This window comes from Pagrus major, chromosome 17 (assembly GCF_040436345.1).
Source record: "Pagrus major chromosome 17, Pma_NU_1.0".
Lineage (NCBI taxonomy): Eukaryota > Metazoa > Chordata > Actinopteri > Spariformes > Sparidae > Pagrus > Pagrus major.
This window is the reverse complement of record NC_133231.1, coordinates 19378600-19406558: the sequence shown is the minus strand read 5'-3', so window position 1 is coordinate 19406558 and position 27959 is coordinate 19378600. Positions and strand designations below refer to the sequence as shown.

General features: G+C 41.9%; 3 protein-coding genes across 3 annotated transcripts; 1 reads left to right on the top strand and 2 right to left on the bottom strand.

Annotated features, from left to right (window-relative positions):
- Positions 1 to 6241: 6241 nt before the first annotated feature.
- Positions 6242 to 9998, bottom strand: shisa7a (shisa family member 7a). Its single transcript, XM_073484546.1, has 5 exons — positions 9232 to 9998; positions 8357 to 8511; positions 7834 to 7899; positions 7365 to 7550; positions 6242 to 7155 (listed from the first exon to the last, which is right to left on the bottom strand). Exons 1-5 carry the CDS (start codon positions 9996 to 9998, stop codon positions 6242 to 6244), a joined length of 2088 nt encoding a protein of 695 aa, XP_073340647.1.
- A 6203-nt stretch (positions 9999 to 16201) lies between these two features.
- Positions 16202 to 20098, bottom strand: ube2s (ubiquitin-conjugating enzyme E2S). The gene is made up of 4 exons (XM_073484565.1): positions 19930 to 20098; positions 18806 to 18953; positions 17177 to 17367; positions 16202 to 17089 (listed from the first exon to the last, which is right to left on the bottom strand). Exons 1-4 carry the CDS (start codon positions 19930 to 19932, stop codon positions 16730 to 16732), a joined length of 702 nt encoding a protein of 233 aa, XP_073340666.1. The 5' UTR covers positions 19933 to 20098; the 3' UTR covers positions 16202 to 16729.
- Positions 20099 to 22517: 2419 nt separating this feature from the next.
- Positions 22518 to 27946, top strand: josd2 (Josephin domain containing 2). The gene is made up of 5 exons (XM_073484895.1): positions 22518 to 22696; positions 22967 to 23095; positions 24946 to 25071; positions 25640 to 25834; positions 26138 to 27946. Exons 2-5 carry the CDS (start codon positions 22974 to 22976, stop codon positions 26247 to 26249), a joined length of 555 nt encoding a protein of 184 aa, XP_073340996.1. The 5' UTR covers positions 22518 to 22696; positions 22967 to 22973; the 3' UTR covers positions 26250 to 27946.
- The last annotated feature ends 13 nt before the right edge of the window (positions 27947 to 27959 follow it).

The following is a 27959-nucleotide window of genomic DNA, read 5'->3' as shown; positions in this document are numbered from 1 at the left end:
CATAAAATGGTATTCACAAAGAACTGTTACATGAAACCAAGACCTTGTAATTTCATTTATCTCTGGTCTCTTAGTCACAAAAATACCCATAATTCTTGGCTGTAAAAAAATTATAGTAAAGCTTGTAACTGGTGTATGAAATGCATTTATGAACACAAGACACACTCATTTCTCAAGGCCTACATTTACTCTCGTCTATCCCAACAACAGATCTATACAACTGAGCCGGTCTAAAAGTGATCAGCCCTAAATCAAGAAACTCCATTTCCAGATCAATGAGATGATTAAGAAATATAGATATGACATATGATTTGTGTTCTTCCTTTGATAAACGTCATGGATGACACGAGAACTTACCCTCAGGCTACATCGTCATTTTATCATCAAATACTTCTTTCATTCAGTCATTTTAATCACAGATGTGAATAATTTCAGCTCTGATTTTTAAGGATGGTAATCATGCCTGGGTTAGGATGCTAATCGTGTGCACAGAGCTCTTAGGACACAGAATCTTTTACCAGAAAGCCTTGACGCACACACTCTCATTTGCAATTTGAATATTAATTCGTCTTTTCTGGTAATTTTGCAGTCTTTCTCAGCTGTAGTCAGTGTCATGACCTGAGCGTAATATGTGAAAAACAGGGTTTTGCTTGACTTAGATGATATATGATGCATGTATATGAATGGTGACAGGTGTTGAGCAGTTTAGGCAGCTTATTCATCCATGATAATATCAGAGAATAGTCAAATATTATTGCTCTGCTGTTTTCATGAGGGCTGAATTATGAAATGTTGAGTGAAGGCTTAATGCAGGTTTTGCCTCAGAGCTGAGCAGCCACTGAACCTCCTGGTGGTGAAATGTGCAAATTACAATGATTGTAATGCATCAGTGGCAGCCGCTGCCTAAGTCAAACATAATAATTTTTTGTTCTCTTTGTCTTCCTCCTGTAAAAATTATATCTGTATCAGTACAATGCCACAGTCTGCTCTTTCATTTAAGCCCTCATACGTCTCAATGCAATAAATGTATTCACAGGAGGTTTTAAATATGAGCTCCATAGCCCTCACCTCCCTCTAAGGATCCAGCAGGTACAGTATGATATAACTCTGCACTAGAGCTGTGAATTATATGAAGACAATTTCACCTTTTCATTTCATTTAAAAGCACTGTTGTCCACTCCCACTGGCACCGTAAAGCCTTACTGTGGCTTATACAATATCTCACATCCTGTGTGGTGGGATTTTATCACAGACCTGCTCTGTGTGCTTACTAACCTACTGAAGACTAAAAGGCTTTTTGTTATTATAGAGCTGTTCCGGTTTGACCCCTCACAATTAATTTGTCTTGTGGTTATTTTTAGAATCTCAATTTCATAACATATTGCTTCTGACCAAGCCAGTGGTCTCAAAACTGTGTGGCTGGTTGCACAAACATATGTTAGGCATATGTCTGAAGTCAGTTAGAGATTTGCACAAATATTCCCCACACCTCAGCCTGTGTATGAACTATATATAAATATATATATATATAATCAGTGAGCAATGAGAGGAGAAATATTCTTTAATCAGTTTCCATATTCATCGCTGAATTTTTGTGATAAGATGTTTGAGTAACCAGGCTGTAAGTGCAATTTTGAGTTACTTTGATACTTCATACTTCTACTACAATCACACCTCCTCACAATTCAGAGCAGAATATTGCACATTTACATTTATTAGACCAATATAGTACTAGTTACTTCATAGATTCTGACTTTTCTCACAAAAATACGACAAGCTTATGAAATAAGATGCCTTTTTGTAGATTAAGATGCTCATCAGTTAAAATTAGTTTTACCTCAACAGCTACAGATGAATGCATCAGTAATAATAATCCAATTTTATAATATATAACACATAATATATGGATATAATAGACCATAACATTTGGTTACATTTTTTCTGCAGGACTTTTACCTGTAAGTGAGTACATGTATGTCTGTCAGCTAAATTCTGTACAGAAGACACAGATTTTCTGCTTAAACTTGATTCCATGTGTTTAAGTTTAAAAAGAGTGTCAATTTAACTAGATTAGATAGAAAATTAATCCTACTGAATATAGTCCAGAATTATCGGCGTGCAAACCATGAATATAGAAGTCTTAGATAGATAAATTTGAGCCTCCAGGCTCCACTGGAGAGTGTTTGTGGGTATCGCACCCTGCAAAATGCAGAAGAACAATTTTCCCTCAGAAAGTCTAATCAAAACATAATTGTAAGGCGTATGCAGTTTACATTGTCTTATCATTGTTTTCTTTTAATTGAATTACTTTTAGACATCAGTCTGTCCTGTTGCTAAACCAAATTCATTGTGCTGCTAAATAGATCTGGATCTGAGGATATGTTCCATGCTTATAACTGCTCAATGTGCTTTTATGAATACGTGCCATATGTGTAACTGTGTGTTTAATTTGTGTGTAAACGTCTTGAGCGGAGTTGCCTGAGGATGCAAAATTAATTTCAGTGGATAATGACAATAAAGTTGTATCGTAGCGCATATCATATCATTGATAATAATGATAATAAATATTTTCATTGTAAGTCATTATTATGGCACAAAAAGTCAACATTTAAAGTTGAAGATGACTTTTTATCTCAACTTTTCTTGACTATTTGTCTCACAATTTCAACTCTTATTTCTTTTATCTCATAATTTAGGCTTTTTATGTCATAATAATTACTTTTTACGCCTAATTTCTACTTTCTATCTCATAATTGTGACTTATCATGGAAATATATATGGAATTTTTTTTTATTAAGGCTAAGTTTTCAAAAAGAAATTCTTTAACTGGCGGAAATGGTCTTACATAGCATTCATCGATCCTGGGTAGAAGAACTACAGAGATAGCAACTAAGGTAAAACATAATAATTAAAGAAATCTCACACACTATAATGAAACACAAAACATTTTTTTTCCACCAACTTTATTATACAAATTCTTTGTAAGTCACTGTCGTATCCAAGGGGATCAATGCATTGAACAATAACAAAAGGGTTGTTTTTGAAATTTATAGGCATGAAAATAAATCCATGAATTTGATTATTGGACACGGTTCCTGTCCTTACAATTTACTGTTAGTGATGCTTCACATTTCAGGTGGCCATTAACCATCCTCTCTCTAAATGAATTCATAATGGTAAAAACACACACCATATTCATTCATTTCTTTCTGATAACAAGCTTGTTCGTTTTTTTTTGCTTACTTGTCTATGTATTAGATCTCAGTTGTGAAAAAGAAATAACCCCTGTAGTTTTGTAGGAGGCTATGACAATAGAAAGACAACAAAATGTTATGAGTTTGGCACTGTACAATTCATTAAATACTAACACATAATTTGTTGAATCCTCAAATTAATGCCGAAGAGATCACTCAAAATATTCTGATTGTACTAGCTATACAAAATACAATACTTGCACAAATTAGAATAACCATTTATAAAAGTGTGATGATGAGTTTCGATGGATATGGCTTGTGAGATATTACAGACTTTGCTACAGACCTTTTGTGGCTCTATTAAAAAAATCTAATACTACTGTATGTCGTCTGTCCTATTTCCCTGAAAAAGACACTGCACTCGAAGCATTCAGGTTTCCATTAGACCTCCATCTCTCTCCAACCTGTGTAATAAACATTCATCCGAACACACATACATTATGGCATCGTGGGTTTAGAGTGTACAACCCATTATAAGGTATTGGGTCAGGCTGCTGCAGTGGAGACCGTCTCCAGTCTTAATAACTTCTGGCCCGTCCCAAAACACATCTATCCCTCACCACTGTCGTCTACACATACGTTTAGAAGGCTGCAGATTTTTTCAATAGATGTTTTTTGTACCCGAGTGGAAACCTAAGTAATCACTTGAGATCAAGAATAAGGCCGATGTCTAGGCACAGTACATACAGCTGGAAAGTTGGCCATATAAGCGTCGATGACCCTGTAATCCAGGCATACTGTAAATGCCTCTCAATGAAATGGAGCTGGCATGCATCAAGAGTCAGAATGTTTTTAAAAACTTGAATTTATGACCAGATGTATGAAAAACCAACTAGTCATGAGAATGCTAGTTATCTAAAAACAATAAACACTTAAATCCCACCAAGTAAAAGAACATCACATCATAAGATAATTGTTAATAATAACCATAACAGTTATAATAATTATTAATAATAACACTCCATCATATTCATAACAACTACATGTAGCACTGTGTATAGGAAGATTGTCCGAATGAAATCTGTGTTTCTGTTTATCACTGTTTCATCTCTGTATCCTTTCACGACTGAACAAAAACCGAGCGGTAACAAGCTCCCTCTTTGATCTTCACAATTATCTCCGATTTCTCCTGATTCAAAAAATAAATAAATGAAACAACCCCCACGCTCGATACAATACCTTCCATTGATCAGTCACACTTTCAGCCGTGCTCGTACAGAATGTAAACCTCGAGGATGTGATACAAAGTAAGTCTGTATCTGGTGCAAATATCAGGGGGGTAGATTTGTGCAAAGTTTTTTGTCTCTGTGTTTCTCTTTGAACTGTGCTTAAATTGCTCTTGTTTTTTGTACACATTAATACTTAATACATCATGACAATATCAACACAAAATCAAGAGAAAGAGATAGCATTTTATATGGACCACAGATATCACATACTACAGTATATAGGATAGGATAGCCCTTAGTATTGATAAGCGTTGTTATTGATGATGATTTTTTTTTCTCTTTTCTGTTTTTTTTTTTTTTTTAACTCATACTGGCTGAAGTGCGATATGATACAGCAAGGTCTTCGTCTTGAGGATGGGCAGGGCTTCCTAACCCTCGGAGTCTCTTACGGCATTCGGAGCCATGCAGGAGGGGGCCTCAGGTGGCCCTCTTCTCCTGACTCAGAGGTTTTTCGGCTTTCTCCAAAGCCAATCCTTTGACAGAACAAAATATCACTGACTTGTATAATTTGTCACCTGGTGAGAATAAGAAAACGGTGATTGTCAGACCAGCTTCCTCTGTGGTATTTTCTTTGTATCTCCATAAATGGCTTTGAAGGACAGTTGTGTAAGTGCAACCGCTGCGTCACGCTCTATTCATTTGTGCTCTGTAGAAAAACCTTTGCTCTTTCGTGCACAACCTACATTAAAGCAAGTTGCCTTCTTATTGGTAAACTGAACACATACGTCTTTTCTGTTACCTCTTGACTCGTTTATGTCAAGATGTTTTTGTAATAACGTGACGGATGGCTCTAGATTATTTGGTAGCCCGTTGTTTTTACAGTTAGGTCCTGATCTATAAATGGAAACATTAGGGAAAACTAACCCATAATCTAACATTGGTGTACACTCGTGTGGTGTAACAGTGATCAGAGTCTGAGTTCCTCTGGGATTTGATCTAAGGTCACATGGAAATCTAGGCAACCCAGGCGTCAGATTTGTAATGTGGGTACGTCCGTTGTTTAAATCGGGCGCGGAGTCCTGCCAACAGTGTCAGGCTGCTGTGTCCCAGTCAGAAACAGCCCCCACCGCGGCGTCCGCTCATTTACATACTGTAGGAAGCGACGAAAATCAGTTCTGTCTCCCTGTGTGAGGATGAGGTTGTGTTCAGCTGAGCGTCACATCTCCAAAAAACCCTCACCAGGCACACAGACTCATCTGGTCCTTTCACCCATGAGATCCAGTTTAATAAATCATTGTCGGTGAGGGCTGACGGTCCAGCAGGTGGTTGGCTCAGTTCTCTATTAAATTCTGTGATACAATATTCCACATGGTCCCCCGTTTGATTCTCTTTTTTTTTAGTATCGTCTCGTTCCCTATCTAATATGGCTCCTGAGTACTTTTTGAAAAACATATATAAAAAAAAAATTATGAACAACACTTCTGTTGGTTTTGTTTCACCCTCCCAGTCAGTCTTTCTACAAGTAATGGCACCGCTGTATATGGCAATATGGCAACTTTTCTTACAAAATATGGCTGATGTAGGCTATCACATAATTGGAACAGATACTCCCCACTTAGATTTTTAATTAAGTAATCATATTTAAGCTATTTAATTACAAGATAACACTAATTTGAATAGCCTAAACAAGTTATACTGTTACTATACTTAATACTTCTAGTTTTATGTCTTAGTTTATCTAATAGTTAAATGCAGAAGGGTGATCTATTCCCAAACCTTGGATGAGGGGTAAACTCTACATTAGGCACAGACCTCACCTCACACCGTCACCTCATTTTTACTCCCCGTCCTGATCCCCTGACTCCCTCCTCCACTTCCTGCTGACCCCCCACCTCCCCCTCCTGGTATGAAATGTAGCTGCTCAATGGTGTTCTGCCTTTTCTGCGCAAAAGCCATCCTCCTGGCGCTGTGGCCCCCTAGTGTTCCCGTTCCCATGACAACTCCCGCCCCAGGCATCTCCCCTGCCCAGCCCATGCCCCCGCTCATGTGCCCCGTCATGGCCGTGCTCCTCTCCTGCTCTCGTCCGGACGTGGGGTGAGAGTTCATCTTGATCATGTGGTGGCGGTCGAGGGAGGGCGTGGCGCAGACGTTCTGCTGGGACTGGGCCTTTTGCTGGCGGGGCAGCGTGGGGACGATCCCTCCTGGTGTGTGGGCATATGGATCTACGACCCCCATCCTCTCCTCCAGATGGTCCGGGGACATGAGAAGCCGTTCCTGCTGCCTCTCCTCTCGCCTGTCTTGGGTCTTCCTGGTGAGGGTCTGCGTGTTGGAGTTCTTATTGGAGGCAGCCATGGCTTTGTAGTACTGGTGTTGCTGGTTCTTGGACAGCCTGGACAGGGTCCCCGTGTTGCCAGGGACGTCACCCATATTGAGCAGCTGGTCAGTGGACTTGACTTTCCTCGCAGGCTTGGAGAGAGTGTCGTAATTGGGGTTGTACTGCGGCTCAGGGGGATCCAGAGGGTAAGGATTTGGGGTGGGTGAAGCAGGCATGCCAGAAGGTGGCGGTGGGATCCAGGGACGGGCTGCATGCCTCGGGAGGGTTCCTCTTCCACTGAGGGTGTAGTCTCCACCCCAGTGGAGGTGATGCTGAGAGGACTGGAGGGCCGGCTGGGCTGTGTGAGGCCGGCGCTTGGTGGTGCAGTAACCAGACGAGTACTCATCAAGACCTTTTTCTGGAAGCCAAACAGAATTTCTCTGAATTGTTTATCACCACAGTAAATAGCCTCAGCACATTATGACGCATCCTGCACTTTATGCCATAGTGTCAAGAGTGTCACCATGCATCAGCACTGAAAAATGAAATGAAGCAGCTGCAGAAACAGAGCTGTAAGAGGAGCAAGGGGCAGACAGACTGTCCTCATTTCGAAATGAAGGTACTCACCGAGGCGTTTGAGCGAGGAGTATCTGTTGAGCTCCGGCTTGGTGGCGCTCTCATAGGAGGGCGGCAGCTGAGCCAGGTTGTGCAGGGAGTGGTGGAAGGAAGGCTGGGATTTGGTGTTGTTGTGTTTACTGGAGAGCAGGGTGCCTCCAGCTGCCAGCTGAGCATTGTTCATCCGAGGGGTGCGCTCTACAGAGACCACAGGGAGAAAACGACTGTGTGTTAAATGAGATTTGCTCCTCTGGATATTGCGCGCCGCATGTAGCGGTGTGTGAATCTGCTAGCATTCACTGGAACACACAGACTTTAACTTCCTTTCAACACCAACACAAGCGACCGCAGCTCTGATAATCATCATTATTGTTGGGATGAATGAGACTACTTTTGAGCTTAAAACTGAACGAAGTAAATGAAGCATTGTGGTGATTACATGTAATTTACATAGGAGGCCGGCTCTCACCAGCTGCCTTACCGATAGTTGCAGTGTGTTTGGGGCTGGTGCCCGACGAGTGGATGAAATTGTGTTGCAGATTGCCCACTGCAAGTCAAAAGAAGACAAGGTAATCAGCTCAAAATGGATGTCAGACAGCGATGCCAGCATAAAAAGATCATGGTAGCAACAGACATTTATGTATCTGCATCACATCAGTTCAAATGCACAGAGCTTCTCAGCATCATCATGTAAAACACACATATTTTAAAAGCACTAAACTCCAGATTCCTGTACATTTAACTACTTGAATCTTGAAGTCTGACTGTGTATTATCACACAAAATTAAAGATTTAAGATTGTGCACACCACCATTGAGGATTCTTGTTTCCATAATGATTACAAAGATATCTCGGTGGTGAGACAAAAGAAATAAAAACCTGCATTCACATCAAGACGTGACTAACACAACGCGCCTCAGCTTACAGAGGACGCAATTACAAAAGCTCTGATTGTGCCTCTGATTGTGCTATTCATCGGTGCAGTAAAAGCCCTACACCCTCACATCTGTTGTCCTTGCTGGGTAGTCCTGGGGCATAAAGATTTTTTGGAGGTCTCCCCAGTGTCCCTGTTCCGTCCCCTACAGTCAGAGCCACGCTGTTGTTTCTCTCGTCCTGCTGGACTGGGCTCGACTGGTGCCGCAACATGTCAACCAGGGCTCTAATGATATAATGAACAGGAGCAAAAAGAAAAAACACCAAATAAAATTCAAAATCATATTAATGAAACATGAGGTAATGCTTATCAGTCTATGTTTTTAGGTCTGGCACTACGGTCTGTTTATATTTGGCATAAATATTGTGATTTTGTTATATCACTGTATTTGATTCGCAACAGATCAACCATATTTAGTGAGGAAGAAAGATTGATGTGATGCAATTTATCAAGCATCCATCTTATATTTTGACAGAAATATACTATATTCAAATTGTGAAGGATTCAGCCAAAGCCTTTTTCTCAACCACTTGCCAATTGTTTGCATATAAATTTGTGAATAATAATGAAAAACAATACATTGTCAATCATTAGCATTCTTTAAGGGATCAACCAACGCTCAGCGACGGTCTACAAACATCATCCTCCACGACTGGAGCACAAGATAGTAAAATGTGACCTGTACAAAAATCAAAATGTAAATCTTTACTGCCAGGATTACGGGCCATATATGAGCTAAAGAGCCCAGGGGAATCCAAACAACCGTGAATTCTGCAGCAGCCACTTGATGAAGATCAAATATGTTTCAGCTGATGACTAACAACAGTATTCTGAGCCCAGAATGATAAATCTGGGCCATTTATGGAGTCCTGAAAACCTAATTTCATACATACAGTGAAAAATCCAGCTGTGAGAAAAGAAAGAAAAGAAAATCCAAAGCCTCACCTGGGCATGTTGAGGTCCCTTTGGTTGGCTTCCTGTTGCACCTTGTTGAAGACCACCTTGATGCCCACAGCGACAGCCACCATGAACACAATCACACCACCGATGACGAAGCCGGTGTTGTGGCTCTGCTGCTTCAGTGGATCGAAGTCTGGGTCGGGACCTAATTCCTCTGGTAACAATATGGAGTCTGTCTGTGGCTTGGCCCAGTCTGGAGAGTCATAGTTTTTACAGCTTTCTTGCTCCAGTTGCCGGCTTCGCTCAGGGCAGCAGAAGCGGTAGTGGCACGTTCCACAGCAAAAGACGAAGGTGTCCTTGGAGCAGTTGAAAGCGCTGTCAAAGTGTCCCATTACGTCATAATAACCCCGACATACATCCATCCATATATCCATCATGCGGGGTCGAATGGGCGCCACCTGGGCAGCACCTAAGGGAGGTGCGAGGGCCTCGGATGAGGTCACATTCTTGGGGAACATGACCTGGGGAAGGGGTCTTGGAGGCGTCTCTAGAACTCCCTCTGAGGTTTCTGGAAGTTTTTCAGGGGTTTTGGTCCTGCTTTGGAGAGCAGCTGGCCTGATATTGGCCTGCATGGCGAGGAGCAGAAGAGAGGTGCCAGGGGCAGTCTTGGGCTCCTCGGTGATCGGTCTCCCTGAGCGGTCTAAGTGCTGAGGAGGGGGCGATGGAGAGGTCTCCACGACAGTGGTAAGTGGGGCAGTAAGGAGGGAGAGCAGGGAGACAGCGAGGACTCGGAGATTGGTGGTGGGCGTCATTTTTACATGACTAAGAGATCTATTTTCTGTTGTTGAGTCAATGCAGTTGCACTATGTATCCGCTTTTGCAGTTTAACCCACTAAAACGGCATGTGAAATATTCAAGTAGCATGTACAACCTACTGGATATTGATGATGTATCAATAGTTTCATTCAGTAATGCAGGATGATGAAATCTGAAGCCTGTTTTTGTGTTTTGTAATAATAGAAAAGGTCAGGAACAATGAATATGAAAAGGACTAACACTATCAAGATCACTTGGTAGGTTTCAATAATTGCTGATAATGTTGTTCAAATGGTTTTAATTTGCTGCTAGAAAGGAACTCTGCATTCGTAATGACTTCATCTTTTGCCCTCCGAAAACACCTCTCCAGTCTGGAACACTAAAATGGATGCATCTTTGTAAAAAGGACAAATTGAGAACGACAATCTTCATGCTTTTATTCCTCAGTGCCTTGTTCTACATGTCCCACTGAACAAAAGAACAAATCTGACGTGCTGCTGGGGGGAATAATTTTCTCTAACCACTTATAAAATTAGTAGCAAGTACGTTTTAATAAAATATGGCAGTCCTGTACATTCCTGTGCTGATCGTGGCACTTGAACAGTAGTGTATGGCCTGTGTTTTGTCAAATGTAAACACTTTTGTCTGTTTTGTTCACTCCTGGCACTACATACATTCACAATTGGCACTTATTTAAGCTGCAAGCGATTCTTTTCTGGAAAAATGTATGAAATCTATAATTCATTTCTTGTATTTGGTGTTTTCTGGCAATGTAAACAATCACGGATGAACACTGTCTGTTAATGATGCCTAGTCTCTATGGAGCATCTCTCCATGTTAACGTGTTCTAGGCACATCTATAGATACACCACGCACTTTGTCTCAATCTCCGCTATGGTTGGATTAATGTGCATCAGTACTCGCCTGGCACGGACTGTTACTGTGATTGGGCCGGGGGGTGATAATGAGGGAGGCTCGGCTTAGGTGCTAGAAGACTGTAACAGCTGAATATTAGGAGTAAGCATAAAGCGAGGAAGCGGCTCCCAGCCTGTAAAACACATCTCAAAACGAAGCAAACGTCACAGATTTTAAAAGCTTTTGCATTCAGGCCGTGTCATTCAACTGTATCACTAATTAGACATGAACTGAATGGCGCGCTGCTTCTCCATGTGACATGTCTCTCTCTCGAAGTGAAATTATTCCTGATCTGTCTCCGAGGTTCAAAGAATATCACTTTTGTGGAGAAATATGTAAATGTGTGAAGTTATTGTGTTGGAGGTGTTGGCAATAATAGACAGAAGCAGATCTGTCTCCCACAGAAATTATAATTATATGTAATTATCAAAACGTCCCTATCTGTGGCGGAGAATGTAGGCACAGATGGGGGAGACAGAATGCTGAAATCACCGAGGGCTCCACTTGTTTCAGTTACATGCTCCTCTGACCTTCTGACCTCTGCTTGATTTTCAGAAATGTCTTCAGGTTTACGCGCCGGCAAACCTTGGGACGGGTTGGCCGAGCGTCCGCTGCAACACAGACGAGAGGCATGGTTAGAAGAGAAGCTCTCCTCCTCACTTATTGACACACATTCTGCCTGCACGCAACACTGTCGCTTTCATTAATTGCACGGCGAGTGTGTGTGTGTGTTAGTGTGCCTGTTTGGTTGCAGGAGGAACACGCTCCTGAAAAGCCAGAGAAAGAGAGAAAGGGATAAATGCAGGGTAGGGATTTAAATGAGCAAAGAGATTGTGGCGAGCGGGAAGAGCCAGAGGTATAGATGCAGAGACGACCATGAGTGGGAGGGCGGTGTGTGGGTGGCACAGAATCAAGTACATTTCTCCCAGCACTTACCAATACAACACAGCACATCACACAAACAGATCTGCAAATACAGTCAATGCCACACACACAAGAGGAGTGCTGATCAAGACTGGAGATCAGCTGCTGTTAGAAGAGTTAAAGGTGGAGGATTTTGGAGCTGTGAAGAGGCTTTGTGCATGTGAGGGCAAATTCTGTAAACCTCCTCATAGTCTTCCTCTCCTTTATTCCCTTTTGCTCCCCTCCTTCTCCTCTTTCTCCCTCGTTCTGCCTTTCTCTCTTTCTCAGATTCTGTGCGTGGGTTGAGGCAGCTAACTCTCTCAGAATAGCACTGCAGCTCTGTCTGTGTGTGAGTGAAAGAGGCAGTGAAAGAGAAGGGAGGCAGAATCCAATCTACACCCATTAGCCAGACCAGATTTCAAAGTCACATCTGCCCCGTCTCTTGCTCGACAAGATGACACCGATGCCTTCTATTACCATATTTTCTGCTCCGGCTCCATTCACTTCATGACTCAGGGGGCTCTCTCTGGCCAAAATATCCAAACCACTCCCAGATAAAGCTGCAAATGCAGCTTGAAAATTTCAAATGAGTCTCCTAAAAGCATGAAGTCTCATATGACATCTTTCCAGAGGCAACTGTTTTCCTGAAGGCATCTCTACATGGTGCTGCTGAAGCAATGCAGTAGAGAAGAGAGAGAGAGAGGGAGTGAGAGAGAGAGAGAGAGAGAGAGAGAGAGAGGAGGAGGAGGAGGATGGGAACCAAAGGGTGAAGGGCACACATTCAGAGCTGTGGAGATGCATCCCTGAGGTCCACGGCCACTGGAGGGAGAACAAAACCGTTTGCACGCATCCCCGGCTATCGCAAGCAACTGTGCCAAAGCAAAAAAAATGAACCAAACGGCGCCCTTACTTTCATCGCAGGATGCCACTGACCAGCTGTGCAGACGGCTGGGCATGCAACAATTTCAACAGGTGTTTGTTGGAAATGAAACAAAATGGCTTCTTTCTTTCTTTCTTTCTTTTTTTTTTTTTTTTTTTTTTGTTCTGGAGAAAAAAAGCTGGTGCAGAAAAAGCGCGCTGCGATGTGAATCAATGAGGGAGGGAAGAAAAATCCTTAACAGAAGTCATGTTGATGCAAAAGACGCTTAATTAAAGCGGCGGAGCAGCTTCTCAGTCTCATCTGTCAAATAGTTGCTGCGCAATGACTCCGCATCAGCCGAGCGATGTGGACACCGACTCTCCACACACACATCCATCCTTCATTAGGTTAATAAGTTGCAACTTGCAATGAACAGGCATGCGGGTTATGGACATGACTTGCATGTATCAGTAGGCTAAAAAGTGCGTGGGTGTATCCGTGCCGGTGCGTGCGTGTAGTCCGGCTGGATGTGTGTCTTAATTCCAACATGTTCTTAATGTCGCAGTGTGCTGCCAGTTATCCATAAAGTGTTTAAGTGATTAAAAACAACATGTCTGCCCAGCGTGAAGCCTCTGTATGTGCGTGTGTGTGTGTTTTCTGTTGCGCAGCTTTCATCCAAATGTTTTGTTTGACAGCCTCCCGCACAGCTGATGCATCTAAAACTCATTTTTTTTCCCCCCGCACACACACACACGAACACAAACACACACAATGAAGATATGAAACCTGTAATTGAGTGAGCGGTGTGGCGGCGGTGAAAGGTGCATAATGTCGTGTCTTACCTGTGCGTTGCTCTGGGGTTTGATGCTGGAGAGCAGCGCTTGGAGAGCCTGCGCACTGTTATCTCCGCGTCTCTCAGATGGCAGCCTGTTATTGTAGCGAGAGGATGATCAGGACACGGTGAACTGTTGCCGCACTTTTTGTTTTTTAAATGTTTTTTTCTACGAGCGCCGCAGATCTCGCTCGGTCTTCGTGCGTCTCCATCGGGCTGCTGTTAATCCATTCTCACGGCGAGCAGGAAAAAAGGAAAAAAAAGAAAAACGCGAGCGGGAAAGTGTGAGAGAGGAGAGAGTCGGTGCCAGACGAGATGTTCTGAGATTTTTTTCCTGATACATGTGACAAGGCGATTCACCTATAGTACACTACACTGGAAAATTCCGTTTGTTGTGCAGCGCAAGTTACAGCGCAACTATCCAAGAGATGCGAGAAAGGGAAAAAAAAAATCAACCCCCCCCCCCAATCTAACTTTTCTCCATCTAGAGCTGACTGAGGCTGGCTCCCTTCATAATTTCCAAGAGAGATAGGTTACACCGCCTAACTGCGACTGGCCTCACGGAGGTCCGCCGGTGGGGGAGCGCTGTGATTGGTCGCTCAGACTGGTGCTGATGAGACTCTCAACTCCGCGCTGCTCGGGCGCTGACGGTCATTAGGCCCATTCAACTGGTGGCGTTCATCTTTATTCCCCTCCATTTCATCCCCCTCTCTAATTCACTGACCCTGCTGGCCTACATTTGACTGGTTCTGACAGAAACAATGATCTCATTCAGGGGTTCCTCCTTCAAGAAAGTCAAAAACAAGGCAGAGAGGAGGGAGGGGGGGGGGGGGGGTCAAAACGTAGAGAAAATACAAATTTAAGCTCATTTAAATTCAGCGGAAGACCTCCGAGATCCAAAGTGTGTGTGTGTGTGTGTGTGTGTGTGTGTGTGTGTGCGTGTGCGTGCGTGTTTTCCTTTCTTTCTTTGTGTGTGAGAGAGAGAGAGAAAAAGAGAGACACGGTTGCCACAGCAACTGTGTCATTATGTTGGTGGCAATTATGAAAGCGATGAAAACGGGGAAGGGGAGAGGATTGGCGCAAAAGCTTTAACACTGGAGCGTGAACGAAACTGTCAATTAGACCCAGATCCGCATTGGCAATTCAGACGTTTCTTTAAGTTGAGGACGAGCAGGGACAGTCAGACATGCAGGAAACGTAAAGTGAGACGAAGTCACACACAGTTAACTGCAGCACATGAATGAAGCCGGATTTAGGTTTTTTTTTCTCAGTCGGTTTCAACAGAGGACTGTGCTGCATGAATCGGAGTGAGTGATCACACGTTGGAGCTCGGGGATGAATCATGAGTGAACACTGTATGTGGCACAGGAAAACAAGCGTGCTCTCCCTTTTTACACCTGACCCACATCAGACCAGATCCACATGAATCAACACAGGAAATGTCAAAGTGTTTGCTGTAACAAACTGAGGAGGATGCATGGAGGTGAAAAGCAGCTGGAAGGAGCTAAGCGCCTCCAAAATGCGGCTTGGGGAAGGTGTGAAGGTTTATGCGGAGCCCCAGGTGTCTGAGACGGGCCTGATAATTACCTGCATGGCAGGCTGCTATTTCTACACAGGTGGGTGGGCTGCTGCATGTCTGCAGCAGAGGCTGGTGGAGCCCTTCATTAGATGGTCCAGTGACGCTCTACCGGGTGCACTTTCACTCACTGGTTTGCTGGGGTGGATGCAATTACCGATTTCCTCATAATGGTTATTCCATCACTGCAGAACAGACCACTATAAACAAGATGAAGTGCTATTATACGCCACTGAACAGTAAAAGCTTCACCTTAGTATCCATTCTCAGCAGCTAAACTGATACACACACCTACATTTTTACCTCAATAAACAATTATGCATGTAAAAAAAAGACAAGTATGACTCATTTTTATTTCACTTCTCGTATTTCAATGTTTTATTAATTTAAATAATTTAAAATGGACACAAAATGTCCAGCCAACAGTCTGCACAATGACAGGAGTTTCAGAGGCACCTTTTCCATCCAATTTAACACAGTGCATCAGATGTGTTTCCTTGGGAAATGTAGGCCCCGCATGCATTTAGTACAGAGAGAAAACCTGCCCAGGAAACCTCCCCAGTGCAACGGGTCGGGAGACGAGTTCTATCAAACGTGGAAGTTTTTCCTGCAGATGTCTTCTCAGGTACCCACATGGCTGGTCGGACAGCTGGGTATGTGAGAGCACACGCTGCTTTGCATGGGAGCAGGGGTAGTTTCAACAAGTCACACCACTGTATGCTTAATACAGAGAATAAATTATTCATTTTTTATAGTCTGGCAGCCTACCCTGTTCCCTTAAAGCCACTGATCTAGGTCTTCACACACAACCACAAGACAGCTGAATATGAACATGTCGATTATAAACAACTTTTGAAAATACTGGACAGTGAAACTATTTTAGAAAAACTTAAAAACGAGTTGAGATTCCATGACGAACATAACAGACCTACCTCTTATACTCCACTGCTAACTCTTTCCATACCTTTACTTCATTCAGGTCACAATATGAAAAATACAATTTTAAAAGATGTTACTATTTTGCGCGACACTGACAACATTTCTCTCCCAATAGTGAACCCACCGATGTCTTGCATAATCTTTTTAGAAACTTCTACCATTATTTCCTTCGAGCTCAATTTGAAAATTTTATTTTAATTAAATCAGCATCCTGGTTTACACTCACGAGTGAGCCTGGCTGAGCAGTACACAGTACCATCACAGCAGCATTTACCAAGAAGCACTTTAAAAAGAGCTGAGACTGTAGCAGTGAAGTCTCGGTGATGGACAGACATTAGAGGCCATGTTTTGCACAGTGAAATCCATTCCCTGTATCATTCATTCACGCTAGGCTGAGGGCAAAATACAACAGATGGCATGATTTCCGCAGTGACGGTATCGTCTTTCCTTTAAAATCGGAACAGATATTTCTCATTGTGTCTTTAGGTATGGAAATAATTAACAAAACCTGTAATGCCAACAGGACAAAGTGGTGGCAAGACAGAAGGTAAAGTATGAATACCAAGTGGACAGTCTGGATAGGTGGTAGAAAGAGTCAGAAAAAAAGAAAAAAAAAAACATCGTCAGCACACTTCAATATTTATATATACACACTCTCGCGCTCACACACGTACGCACACACACTGAGAATTTCGCTGAGGTATTAAAGTCGCCTCAATGCACGCTTTTTATCTGCTTTCTTTTTCCCTGCTACATTATTAGAGCTACTACTACTGTTGCTATTGCTGCTGGTGGTACTGGCTCCATTAGCTCCATTACCCAGAGCTGCTGGCACAGCTGCTGCACTGGGTCCCGCTCTCTTCGTGGGGTCACCTGCGTGCTTCTTCGGCTGTGGGCCGTCATTAGGGTCCTGAGGTGCCCCAGAGGTTCCGCCCATGGCGTGGATCTCTGTGAGCAGACGAGCTCGGGACTCATATTCTGCATAGTCCTCTAACAGCAAACGGCCAGCTTCTTCGTTCAGTGCCGACTCTGGATTCGGATGGATGAGAAGACACTTGATCGTCTGCGGGGAAATAAAGGAGATATGTAAAAACAGCAGAGGCAACACAGGCTGACACTCAGAGCATCAAAGACTGATGGTCCCTCTTACAAGTAAGACATGTCGGAGGCCGAGTTCTGCCTTCCAGTCCCTCTTCAACACGTTGACACAGATCTCTCCCTTGTGGCCCACATTGGGGTGAAATATCTTGGTCAGGAAATACCCCTTGGGTGGAACCGCAGGGAAGTCCTTCCCGAGGACCAGACGCATTCGGAAAACGCCACCAGCAAACGGAGTTCCCTCTGTCAAAGCATAAAGAATTCATTTCATCAATTCTGCCAAACTTGCTCCATGAAAAGAAAGAGGGTCATAGAGCGGCAACTGAGTCAACTTACAAAAACAGAAAATGTTACATCCAAGTCAGCCATGGATCAGTGAGTTCAAACTTGTGCCTTTATCAGAATCCATATGGGTTTATGAAGAAAACTGTCACATACAGTCTAATGTATATATTAACTTAAATTTACTGTATTGCAACATGAAATATGTCAATTTTGGATGCAGTTTGTTTGCAAATAAAGTACGATACCAATACTAGTGTCTGACCTAATAAATCAAAGTGATGCACAGAAGTTGGTCTGTGGAGGAGTTAATGAAATGGAGAGAAGTGTCTGGCTCTTCAAGGCCTACTTATCCATAACAAGGCCTGAAGCAATGAGCTCACAGTGACAGGATATCATGGACATTGTTGGCTGTGTGGTTTAAGTGGGTTATGTGTCTCGCATGTAATCAGCTACATGTACAAAATCCAGGAAAAGTGCCTATATGTATTAATATGTTAATTTTCAAGGAGCCATGGAAAGAACTGTTTCTATGCATTATTGGATGTCTTAAGGAGTTTATAATGAGTAAATGATGTAATGATGGTAGTTCCATGAAGCTGGTGGCAGAACTTAACATTTAAGCACCAGCTACCTAAACACAGTGGAACAGACAAGCCATCATAGGCAAGCGAGGTAAACAGGTGAGGGCTGTTATTACCGAAGGATAGTGTTAAAAGGTTTGTCATTGAGTGAAATCGCTCTTCGCCGCCAAATAGTTATCAACCTATTAAAGCCTTTATACTGAATGTGTAGTGGCGGTATGACACAGGCACAACATTAAATCAGTTACAAGTAGGAGTACACAAGAAACCATAAGATCAACGTGAGCAATTAATCCACAGCTGGCATTATAAAAGGCAAGAAGTGCATAGGATATTATTTTCTCAAGAGTGGATGTGATACAATTATGGAGCATGCCAACTTCTCTTTATTTATCTAATTTTTTAAAGTTGACCTTTGAAGTGTATGGTCTACTCAAGGATCATTTGATTTTTTTCCCTAATGGTTTGCATGCCCAATCAATAAAATGTCAAAGTACATGATCTGTACTGACCTTTCAGTAATTCCACTTAACCTGGGTTTCAGACGTTTTAATGGACAAGTGAGACAATATAATAAGAAAACTGTCTCGTGGACGGACAGAAACAGACCCTGAGAGGTGGAGGACACTGCTGTGTAAGATTCTAAAAAAGGTTACATTTTAAGTGTCTGAGTTATCATGCAGCCATTTCTTACTTCACACACAGCGAGGTGCAGACCATTGTGAGCTTCAATGCAAAATACAAACATTAGTAGCATGACATGTTTTCATTTTAAAATGTCTTATCATTGGATGACACCATATTGCTATCCTTACCAGGTCCTTCGATGGCTGTATGCAGTTCTGTTATGTCTTCCTCACTGGGATAAATCTTGATACCCTCAGGCGGGTCCGCTGCTAAAGCTGAAACCTCTTTGTAGACCAAGCGAAGAACATGAGGAGGTAAATTCTCCACATTGGAGTTCTGTGAAAGAGACAGAAAGATGGTTTAGACAACTGTGGTGTGCAAACATAATCCTACAAAAAGGGAAGATCTCAAAGTCGGGTATTTTGACAAATACTGAGAAATGGTCTCATTGAAGACTGTATCTAGTATATATTGATAATGGCCCACAACTACTTACAAAACGCTAAATAAAACTTTTTTGGTTGTGATTTTCATACACCATAATATCTCATGCGACTACCAGAAATAAATACCATACTGGCAAGTGTTATGGTCTTATTTCCTTGTAATACGCAACCCGTTTTGCAACTTCATTTTGAATGTGGCTACACAAAACTGCCAATTAAAGTTTTGAAATGTACTTGTATCAGCTACTTTAAGCCATATTGGGGCATTTAGTCACGGCACACCTTATTTTAATGCCTTAAAAGCTTAAGTTATTATAAATAAAATACCAGGCGGACACACACATAGCTTAATTTCTTATATAAATACAGGCATAAGGTAAATCCAGCTCCAACATTAATTTAGACTCTTCATCTTTTCTTGTTTCAAACAAGTTTCAACTCAATTGTTTATGTAACTGCTTAGTTTATCCAGCATCAACACAATCACGAAAGCCAGGTATTATTAACCTTAACATTATCATAATGGTATTGCCATTGTGATCGGTTATCAGCCGATCAATCGATAGATAACTTTAGCGTTACGTTAGCACTCATTACTATTAAGGTTAGCTACTAGCCTAGCCTCAATTTGATATCGTTTATGTAAAAGCTGCTCGGTGGTTTCATAATGTGTGATACAGTACCTACTTATGACCAGTTCATTGATTAAATTACACAAATGTAAATGAGGGTTTTTAATTGACCTCAGAGACAATTAGACACACAAAACGGATTAAAAGCTCGACCGCTGGCGACGGCTAAACATCGAATCAAGCTAGCAGCTACCGCTGTTAGCCATTAGCAATAAGCTCGGTCATTCGACTTACCATCTTCAAAAAGAGTTCTGCTGAGGCGGTGTGTGTCCGGCTGGTGTCAGATATAAAGAGACTGTTTGGTTATGATTGGAAAAAAAACAATCTTTGATGAAAACTTAGCCGGGTCTCACTGGTTACTGTTCTTTTCTTCTTTTCGTTGACACAGGAACAAAAATACGATCCTCAGTTTAACCTATTACCACAGACCAATGGGCATCTTAGTGACATGATACGTCAGAAACTGTGAGCCAATCATGGCGCGTTGTTATCGTTTCGTCACAGTCGGCAGTCCAATCAGCCACGCAGAATCGAAAATATGACTGATGCGAGTCAGCTATTGGTCCGTTTAAAAAACTCACATCCCCCTCTGAACAATACTGTGAAGACACAGCTGTTAAAGGCAATAAAACTCTTGGTAACTAGAAACATTCAGCTTATATCACGAAGGTTTTCTTGTTTTAAAATGCCCAAATGTTTTAAACCTCCACAGACTGTTGTTGAACGTCATATACCATAAAAACCTAGGCTCCTTGAAGCAGTACCATATCTTTGTTTTAAAAAAATGTTTATACTTATGGTAAGAACTGGCCTCTTTCACAACCTACTCTCCAATTTAGTTCAGTTTAGTTTAGTTGGCATTACAAGAATGAGTTCATATAATCATCACACACAACAAAAAAGTCAAGTATACAACAAAAATATCTTAAAACGTATTTCCACTGTAGACTGTACCTATAACCCAGTTAAAAACAACATAACTCTGTTTAAAGGTGCACTATGTTGTTTTGGGGGATACATTTTTAATCATCATCAATAATCATTGACTGATTTTTCAAAGCCTAAACATACTAGATAAACAAACTCTTCATTACAAACACAACTTTTTAGCTTCAAACAGTGTTCTGGGGACCTTATTTTTCTCTGAGAACAGCTTGTTTATTCACTTATGGGGGAAAAAAAATTACATTTCTGAGTTTGTATTCTTAGCTCACTGATGTTTAAAATGATAAATTCTGTGTTTGAATTTCTTCTCCAAAACTACAAAGTGCCCCTTTAACTCGCTGCTTTGTTCTCACAGCAGCAGAAATACACAACCATGATTCAGTGAGATTTTTAAAGAATATCCAGTTTTGATTGAACATGATTTAAGATACTAACTTATATAACTCACAAGCAAGGTAATTAACCAAAGTGAGCTAAAACAACTATGGGGTAATTATTATATGCAATTGTCCTCCTTGGTCATATCTGTGAGCAAAAGGTAAATAGTGTATAGTGTATATAGTCTTATTATTTTGTATTATCATTATTATTATCACTTTTTTCACTTTATCTTTATATCATGCTTGTTCTGTTCTATATTTTTATCTATAACACTTTAATTTCCCTGCTGAGGGATTAATAAAGTCTTATCTTACATTTTGTTGAACAACCCTGTTTTGTTAAATGACAATCAAATTAACCTTTGAATATACATATAATAATAAGTGGTACACAGGTATGAAAATAAATATTTATACTGTGATGTACAAACATCTTATAACCAGTTAATGAAATAAACATAATTACTGTGATATGAGTAGGTATGAACAGGTAGTAATAAATATATATGCTGAAATGTAAACAGTTTGTAAACAGAAGGCTTTGTATCCTGGTAAGCAGGTGGAGCCAGAGTATTAGGATATGTTTGTACTGGGGGTAGACCGATTATCAGCCCTGGACAATTATCGGGGCCGATAGTCAGCATTTTTCTGATAATCGGTATCAGTGATTTTTCTGTCAGATTGCTGATAAAATAAACTAATTCAAAAATGTGCTACTTTGGCTCTGATGTACGATCCTCTTACACAATGTCCCGCCCACAACAATATCTGATTGGTGACACATCGCAATTAATAGCCCATAACTAATGCTAAATTTATTAAATAAATGTAGTGAAGAAGAAGTATAAAATAGCAGAAAGAGGAAATACTCAAGTAAAGTACCTCAAAATGGCACAAAGGTAAATTGTATTTCGGTTCATTCCATCACAGATTGATCTGGGGGGCGACTCGCTGCAAAGGGCCACAGGACAGACTCCGACCGTAGGCCGCTGCAGCGAGGACACTGAGATTTTCATTTTTACTGCAGATGAGTATTCGTTCCAAATATCGGTTATTTGTCTCTTTGATTTCTGATAATCTGTATCAGCCCTGAAAAAGCCATATCGGTCGACCCCTAGTTTGCACAGTACCATGAAGTAAAGTAGGCCTGTAAGTATTGTTTGTATCAATAATGTGAATCTGGGGTGTGTGTCCCTCTGAAATGTAGAGGAGTAGAAGTGTAAACTTGATTGAGTCCTTCAGTAAATGTACTTAATTACATTCCAGCACTGATGATTGTTGCAGCAACTCTTATCATCCATATTTTTTAACAGCAAAATCCAGAAATCAGCACCTCCACCATTATGAGCACCAATAAGCAGGCTGAACACTAGAGGGCGCTGCAACACAACATCCACAGTAGACATGAGACCCGACAGCCTGCTGAAATAAGGACGTCTGTGTGTGTATCAAGGGAGATACGTTCATTTATTGCATTTTAATTTGAACACATAAAACAGATTCACGGCCGACGATTAAAAGCGACGTTTTTTCCCAGTGCTGCTGTAAATACCGTAAATGGGCGTGCCATCCGCACAACAAAAACATCACAACAAAAACAACGGAACTGCTTCCGGTTTCTGGATGTAGCTGTCAGACTCCAGCATCTGTTTAACTGGGAATCGCTTCATCAGCAGGTCAGTAGCTTCATTTAGCTATTGTTGATTAATAGTAGTGCACTTTGCCGTTTGCTTTGCCGCCAAACTAGAGTGCAGTCACCAAAGCTGCCACACTTTAGCATCCGTTACGGTAAGCTAGCGACTTTTAAGTTACAGTTAGCCTGAATGGACTGCAAACTGTGCTAGCTAACACACACACACACACACACACACTCATGTGCTACATGCTAGGCTAGCCAATGTTTACTTTGTTTACGGTGCTTCTCCTGTGTCTTTGTGTGTGGTAAGCATTAGTATGAGCGAAGGAGAAGTGTTTCATGAGAAGCAACGATTGGAGCTGTGCGCGATTCATGCACTCAACAACGTGCTCCAGGAGCGGGTGTTCACCAAGGAGACAGCCGATGACATCTGCAAACGGTAGGGTAACATTGTGATCATGTGTCGGTGAGAAAAACACGTTTAACTGTACTTGAATTAACAGATGGGTTAATTAATGAGGAGCATTAGTCAAAACAATATGTCCCCTCACATGATATTGGCCCCTAGCCCTGTTCATGACCTCAGCGTGGCATGCATGAATCCATAATTTAGTCACACAGTGTTCCCCATCAGTATGTTATTTGTTACCTGTTAGGCAGCAGCTGGTTGCATCTTCAGTTCCTTTTTTATAACCCCACAGATGTCTACTCTCTCTCTCCAGGCTGATATAATGTTTCCCAGAGGTGAAACCAACACTTAAAATCCAGTATCTGCCCCCACTGTGCCGGACACTGTCAGCCTGCCATGGTTAACGCAGCAGAGAGGATTGGTACAGTCTTGGTTTGGCCCCCGGCGTACACTTTATGATGCCAGGCAGACTGCTAGACATCTGTGGGTTAATAGAAATACCTTTGAACATCTACCCTGCTGCTCGATAACAAGTGAAAAAGAAATACAGTGTGATTTTCTCCAAAGGTTTGCCCAGGGAACGCTTTGTAACTGAATTATGGAGCAGCGTGTGGATGTTCAGGTTGTTTTCCACACCCTGACCTAGTTTCACATGCTGTTAAACAGTGTGTGGGATGAAAAACTCTTCCAGAGACTAGTGTTGAATCCAGGAATGTTATTGCCTCTGCCAGTAAAGTCAATTCCACATTGCAAAAGCCATTGTACTTAGTGTGGCTATTGTACAAGGCGCCATTTACTAACCTAATAGACCATGAGATGAGGTAAGTCATGATCTGTGTAGCTCATGACCTTGGCTAAAGAATTGCGTGCTGGAAACCCTGTGACTTCACTGCCTCACAGAAACTATGTCCTGGTTGTTATAAACAAACATGCTTTATTCAAATGAAGAGCAATTCTGCAGTTGTATCTCAGTTAAAGAGTAACTCACCAAAGTTACACATTAAAGTGTGTTTACAGGTCTCAGGGAGGACTGCTGCATATGTGAAACAAGTGGTATAAAGCTCAAGAGGAAGCTGCATTTAATCTGATAGATTGCCTCCATATAAGTCACTCAGTGGCCCAGTTGCATTGTGGGTAATTTAGGCACAAGGTTTTGAAAAGCAGTCCTCTGGTCTAACATTGCACTCCTACAAATGATCAAAATTGATACAGCAGAACCAGAGATATCACCTTTTTATTCCACACATTCTTCTTCCTTCTCAAATCCCCTCACCTACATTACCCACAATGCAACTTAGCCACTCTTAGCCATATGCAGTCTGACTCCCCAAGACATGTAAACACACCTGAATGCGTAGAATTGGTGGAGTTACCCTTTAACTCACCATGGACAGCCCAGAATGTGGAGACGTTCATACAAAAAAAGGGACAAACAAAACCTCAGAGCAGTCATGGTTAGTGTTGTCACAATACTGGGAAGTCTAATGTTTTGGACGTGAAACATTGAGTACATGACATTTTAGATTTTTACTAAAAGATACAACTTTTCTTGGCTAGTAGCAAAGAACAGCAGACAGACTGTAGTGAACATTCAATATCACACTTTCTTAGAAATATTATTTTTTTGTCTTTGGATTAGGCCTCTAAACATTGTGTGTGTGTGTGTGTGTGTGTGTGTGTGTGTGTGTGTGTGTGTGTGTGTGTGTGTGTGTGTGTGTCAAAGGGAAGAGAAAGTGAGAGGTGGAGCTGGTACTGCTATATTAGTACTGTAGAAAATGTGTATTTAGTATTGATATATATAGCCACATTTAAAACTCAGCTGTACCAAATACGAGGTGGACTTTCCCTTTAAAACGTACTCTACGGCTCCTTCTCTGCAGGCTGGCTCCACAGTGTGTGGTGAATCCTCATCGCTCAGTGTTAGGCACGGGAAATTATGATGTCAACGTCATCATGGCGGCACTACAGAGCAGGGAGCTGGCTGCGGTGTGGTGGGACAAACGCAGGTGAGTGAGACGCTCTGCAGCTTCAAGCCTTACTGCACTTACATCTTTGTGGTTAAAGGACAAATCCATCCAAAAATATACATTACTTTGCATTTCTGGGCATGGCTTTCTTATTTGAAGGTGCAACTTTTATCTTTTGGCAAAAGATAAAGAAGTTTGTTTGTAGTTTGATGATTAGGAAGCTATTATGAATATCTCAAATAATCTTTGTGTGTGAACAAATGCATCTTTTTAGACTCACAGATAAACAGAGATATCCATTTCTGCACAAGTAGTAGACCATAATACTCGACCATCATGTAGTGCAACCTCAAGGCATGTTGCACAGTAATTAAAGGGGCTCCATGTAACAATTTTAGTAATTTACACTTATTTATCGCTTCTTTACTGGCCCTAATGTGATTGGATTGTAGCGTGACTTGACCTTTCCCGTCTCTCAGTTGCCTTTGCGAGCCTGCGGGCGATTTGTTTAAGTTGTTTAATGCTGCTGGATTGTGGATTTAGTTTCGTCTCAGTGCCTCTCTCTGCTCCACTAGCTAATATCCATCTCTCGCTATCTCTCCTGCAGGACAGTTCAGAGCCTCTGCATGTCAAAGGTGCAGGGTTTTATTCTCAATGTCCCATCGCGAGTATCTCTGGGGATAGTTTCCCTCCCGCTCCGACGGCGGCACTGGCTCGCAGTTCGGCAAGTAAACGGACAGTACTACAACCTCGACTCCAAACTGAAGAGTCCTGTCTGTATCGGGGGAGAAGCAGAACTACGGTAAGAATGTGCATTTAACATCTAGCCAGACATGTAGTCTGCGTGTGTGTGTGTGTGTGTGTGTGTGTCTGTGTGTCTGTGTCTGTGTCTGTGTTGGGCTCTGCTCTGAATTACATCAAAACTTGGCTGTTGTCTGCTGCTTGAACTGTGTCTCAACGAGTGAGTCATCCCATATGAGTGATCACATGGGGCTTACCTCACTGTTTGTTTGTGTTAGAACGCTGCACTCTACTAATCTGCCCTGTGTGTGCGTCCAGAGTTTATCTAACCCTTTCTCCCCTGTCGCCCATGTGTCTCTTTCAGCACATTTCTCAGCGAACAGCTTTCTCAGGACGTGGCAGAGATGCTCCTGGTCGTGCGGCGGGAGGTGGAGGAGGACGGTTCATGGCTGAACCCTGACAACCCCAAGAAGTGATGCCATGGGACAGGACGTACCTTCACATAGCATGGAAAAAAACTTCTCTAGGAAAATGACAGACATTTCTTTTGATAAACAAACACCTCATTACAGAAAACTCTTCAGGGAATGCACTAAAATACGTTTAATATCTACACACAGAGGAAATTCCAAAGAGAAGCAGAGACGGGCGTTTTACTCCTGAAACAAACTGTTTTGATTGTAAAAGCTGTTGCTCCGATATGACCCACGTATCTGCGTTGTCCTGCTCTTGGTACCTTTGTTTTTAACACTGGGAAGGTGCATCCATGCTAACAAAGCTGAGGGCAAATCGATACTTGAGTTGTGACATATGACTGAACTTTCATTGTTTTGTGGTAGGAAAATTGCAGTGTTTGTGCATGAAAAAAACCATCCACAATAATAAGGATAACTGGACTACTTTGTTTACTAAAACAATGTGAAAACGGTTTAACTGAATTTGCCACTTGAGATGTCATCGATCAAGTTACCATAATTAGAGCAGTGTATACTGTAAGTACAAGACGGTCGTGTCAAAATCCATCAGTTATCGAGCAGCAGCTGAGTGCACCATCTCTTCCCAAGACCTTTTGTTGTAAACCTTCTATGCACTGCGGAGTTAGACGTGTTAGCACTGTTCGTCTTTGTGTGTTCATACAGGCACAGGTACTGTGGAGGCATCACCCGGTGAGGCATTGAAGGACCACCAGTGTCTTTGCACGTTTACGTCCATTTACTACGACGTGTGCCACATTTTTACATTTCTTAGTGTGTTTTTGTTCTCCTCCATGCAGCCTGTTTTCTTTTCCTTCAGCTTCGGTTTAAACTTGCAGAGTGAACGTTGTGAACCTCCGTTTGTTTTTGCCAGTTAAGTTATTGTTATTGATGTGCGATAATGCAGCTGAATCCACACAGTAACGAAGCCTTGACAAAACAAACAATTCAGAGGTTTTAATGGAAGTCAAGGAACCTAATAAAGCAGGAAGGGTTATTACGTCACCACCTTTGATGCCAGAGTGTGGTGTCAGCTGTAATGAAGTCTGTAACACACTTCAGAGAGTAGGTTTACGACCAGTGATTGACGGGGCTGATAAATACTTGACCAGATGGGGTCAGTCTGATCTAATATCGCTGATGAGACTGCCATTACACTGCGAACAGGAGCTTTTCCCAAATGAAATCAAGGGAGGAACATTGTGTTGATAGAGAAAATCCATCGTTAACCTACTCTCTGAAGTGTGTTCTTTAATTTCCTGGAGACATTTCTTCATCAGAAGTTACACGACGTGGATATGTTGGGTTTTAGTGTGTTTCTCCATGCATCTCCCATAGACTTCAGTACAGCCGACAGCACAGTCGGGTCCAAAGCAGACCCTCCCTTCCTTTATAGGTTCCTTGATGGAAATTAGGAAGATCGCTTTATTTTAAATCCAAAAGGAAAGTTTGCAGGAATATAAATACTACTTTTGATGAGTTGTAAATGAGTCAAACTTGCAAAAACACTGGTGCCGTGACTGTATGTAACCGTTCATGTTTGTATTTTGTCTCTCCTATTGATCTATGCATATCCAAACGAATAGGAAGACTGTCTCTGGTACACACTAGTGACTAAGTTACACTTAAAGCTGAGCTCAGAGGTTCATAATATTGAAGCTTATTTATATTAAAGTTTGACCTCCTGTTTTAAGTATGAATCTGTTGTAAAGC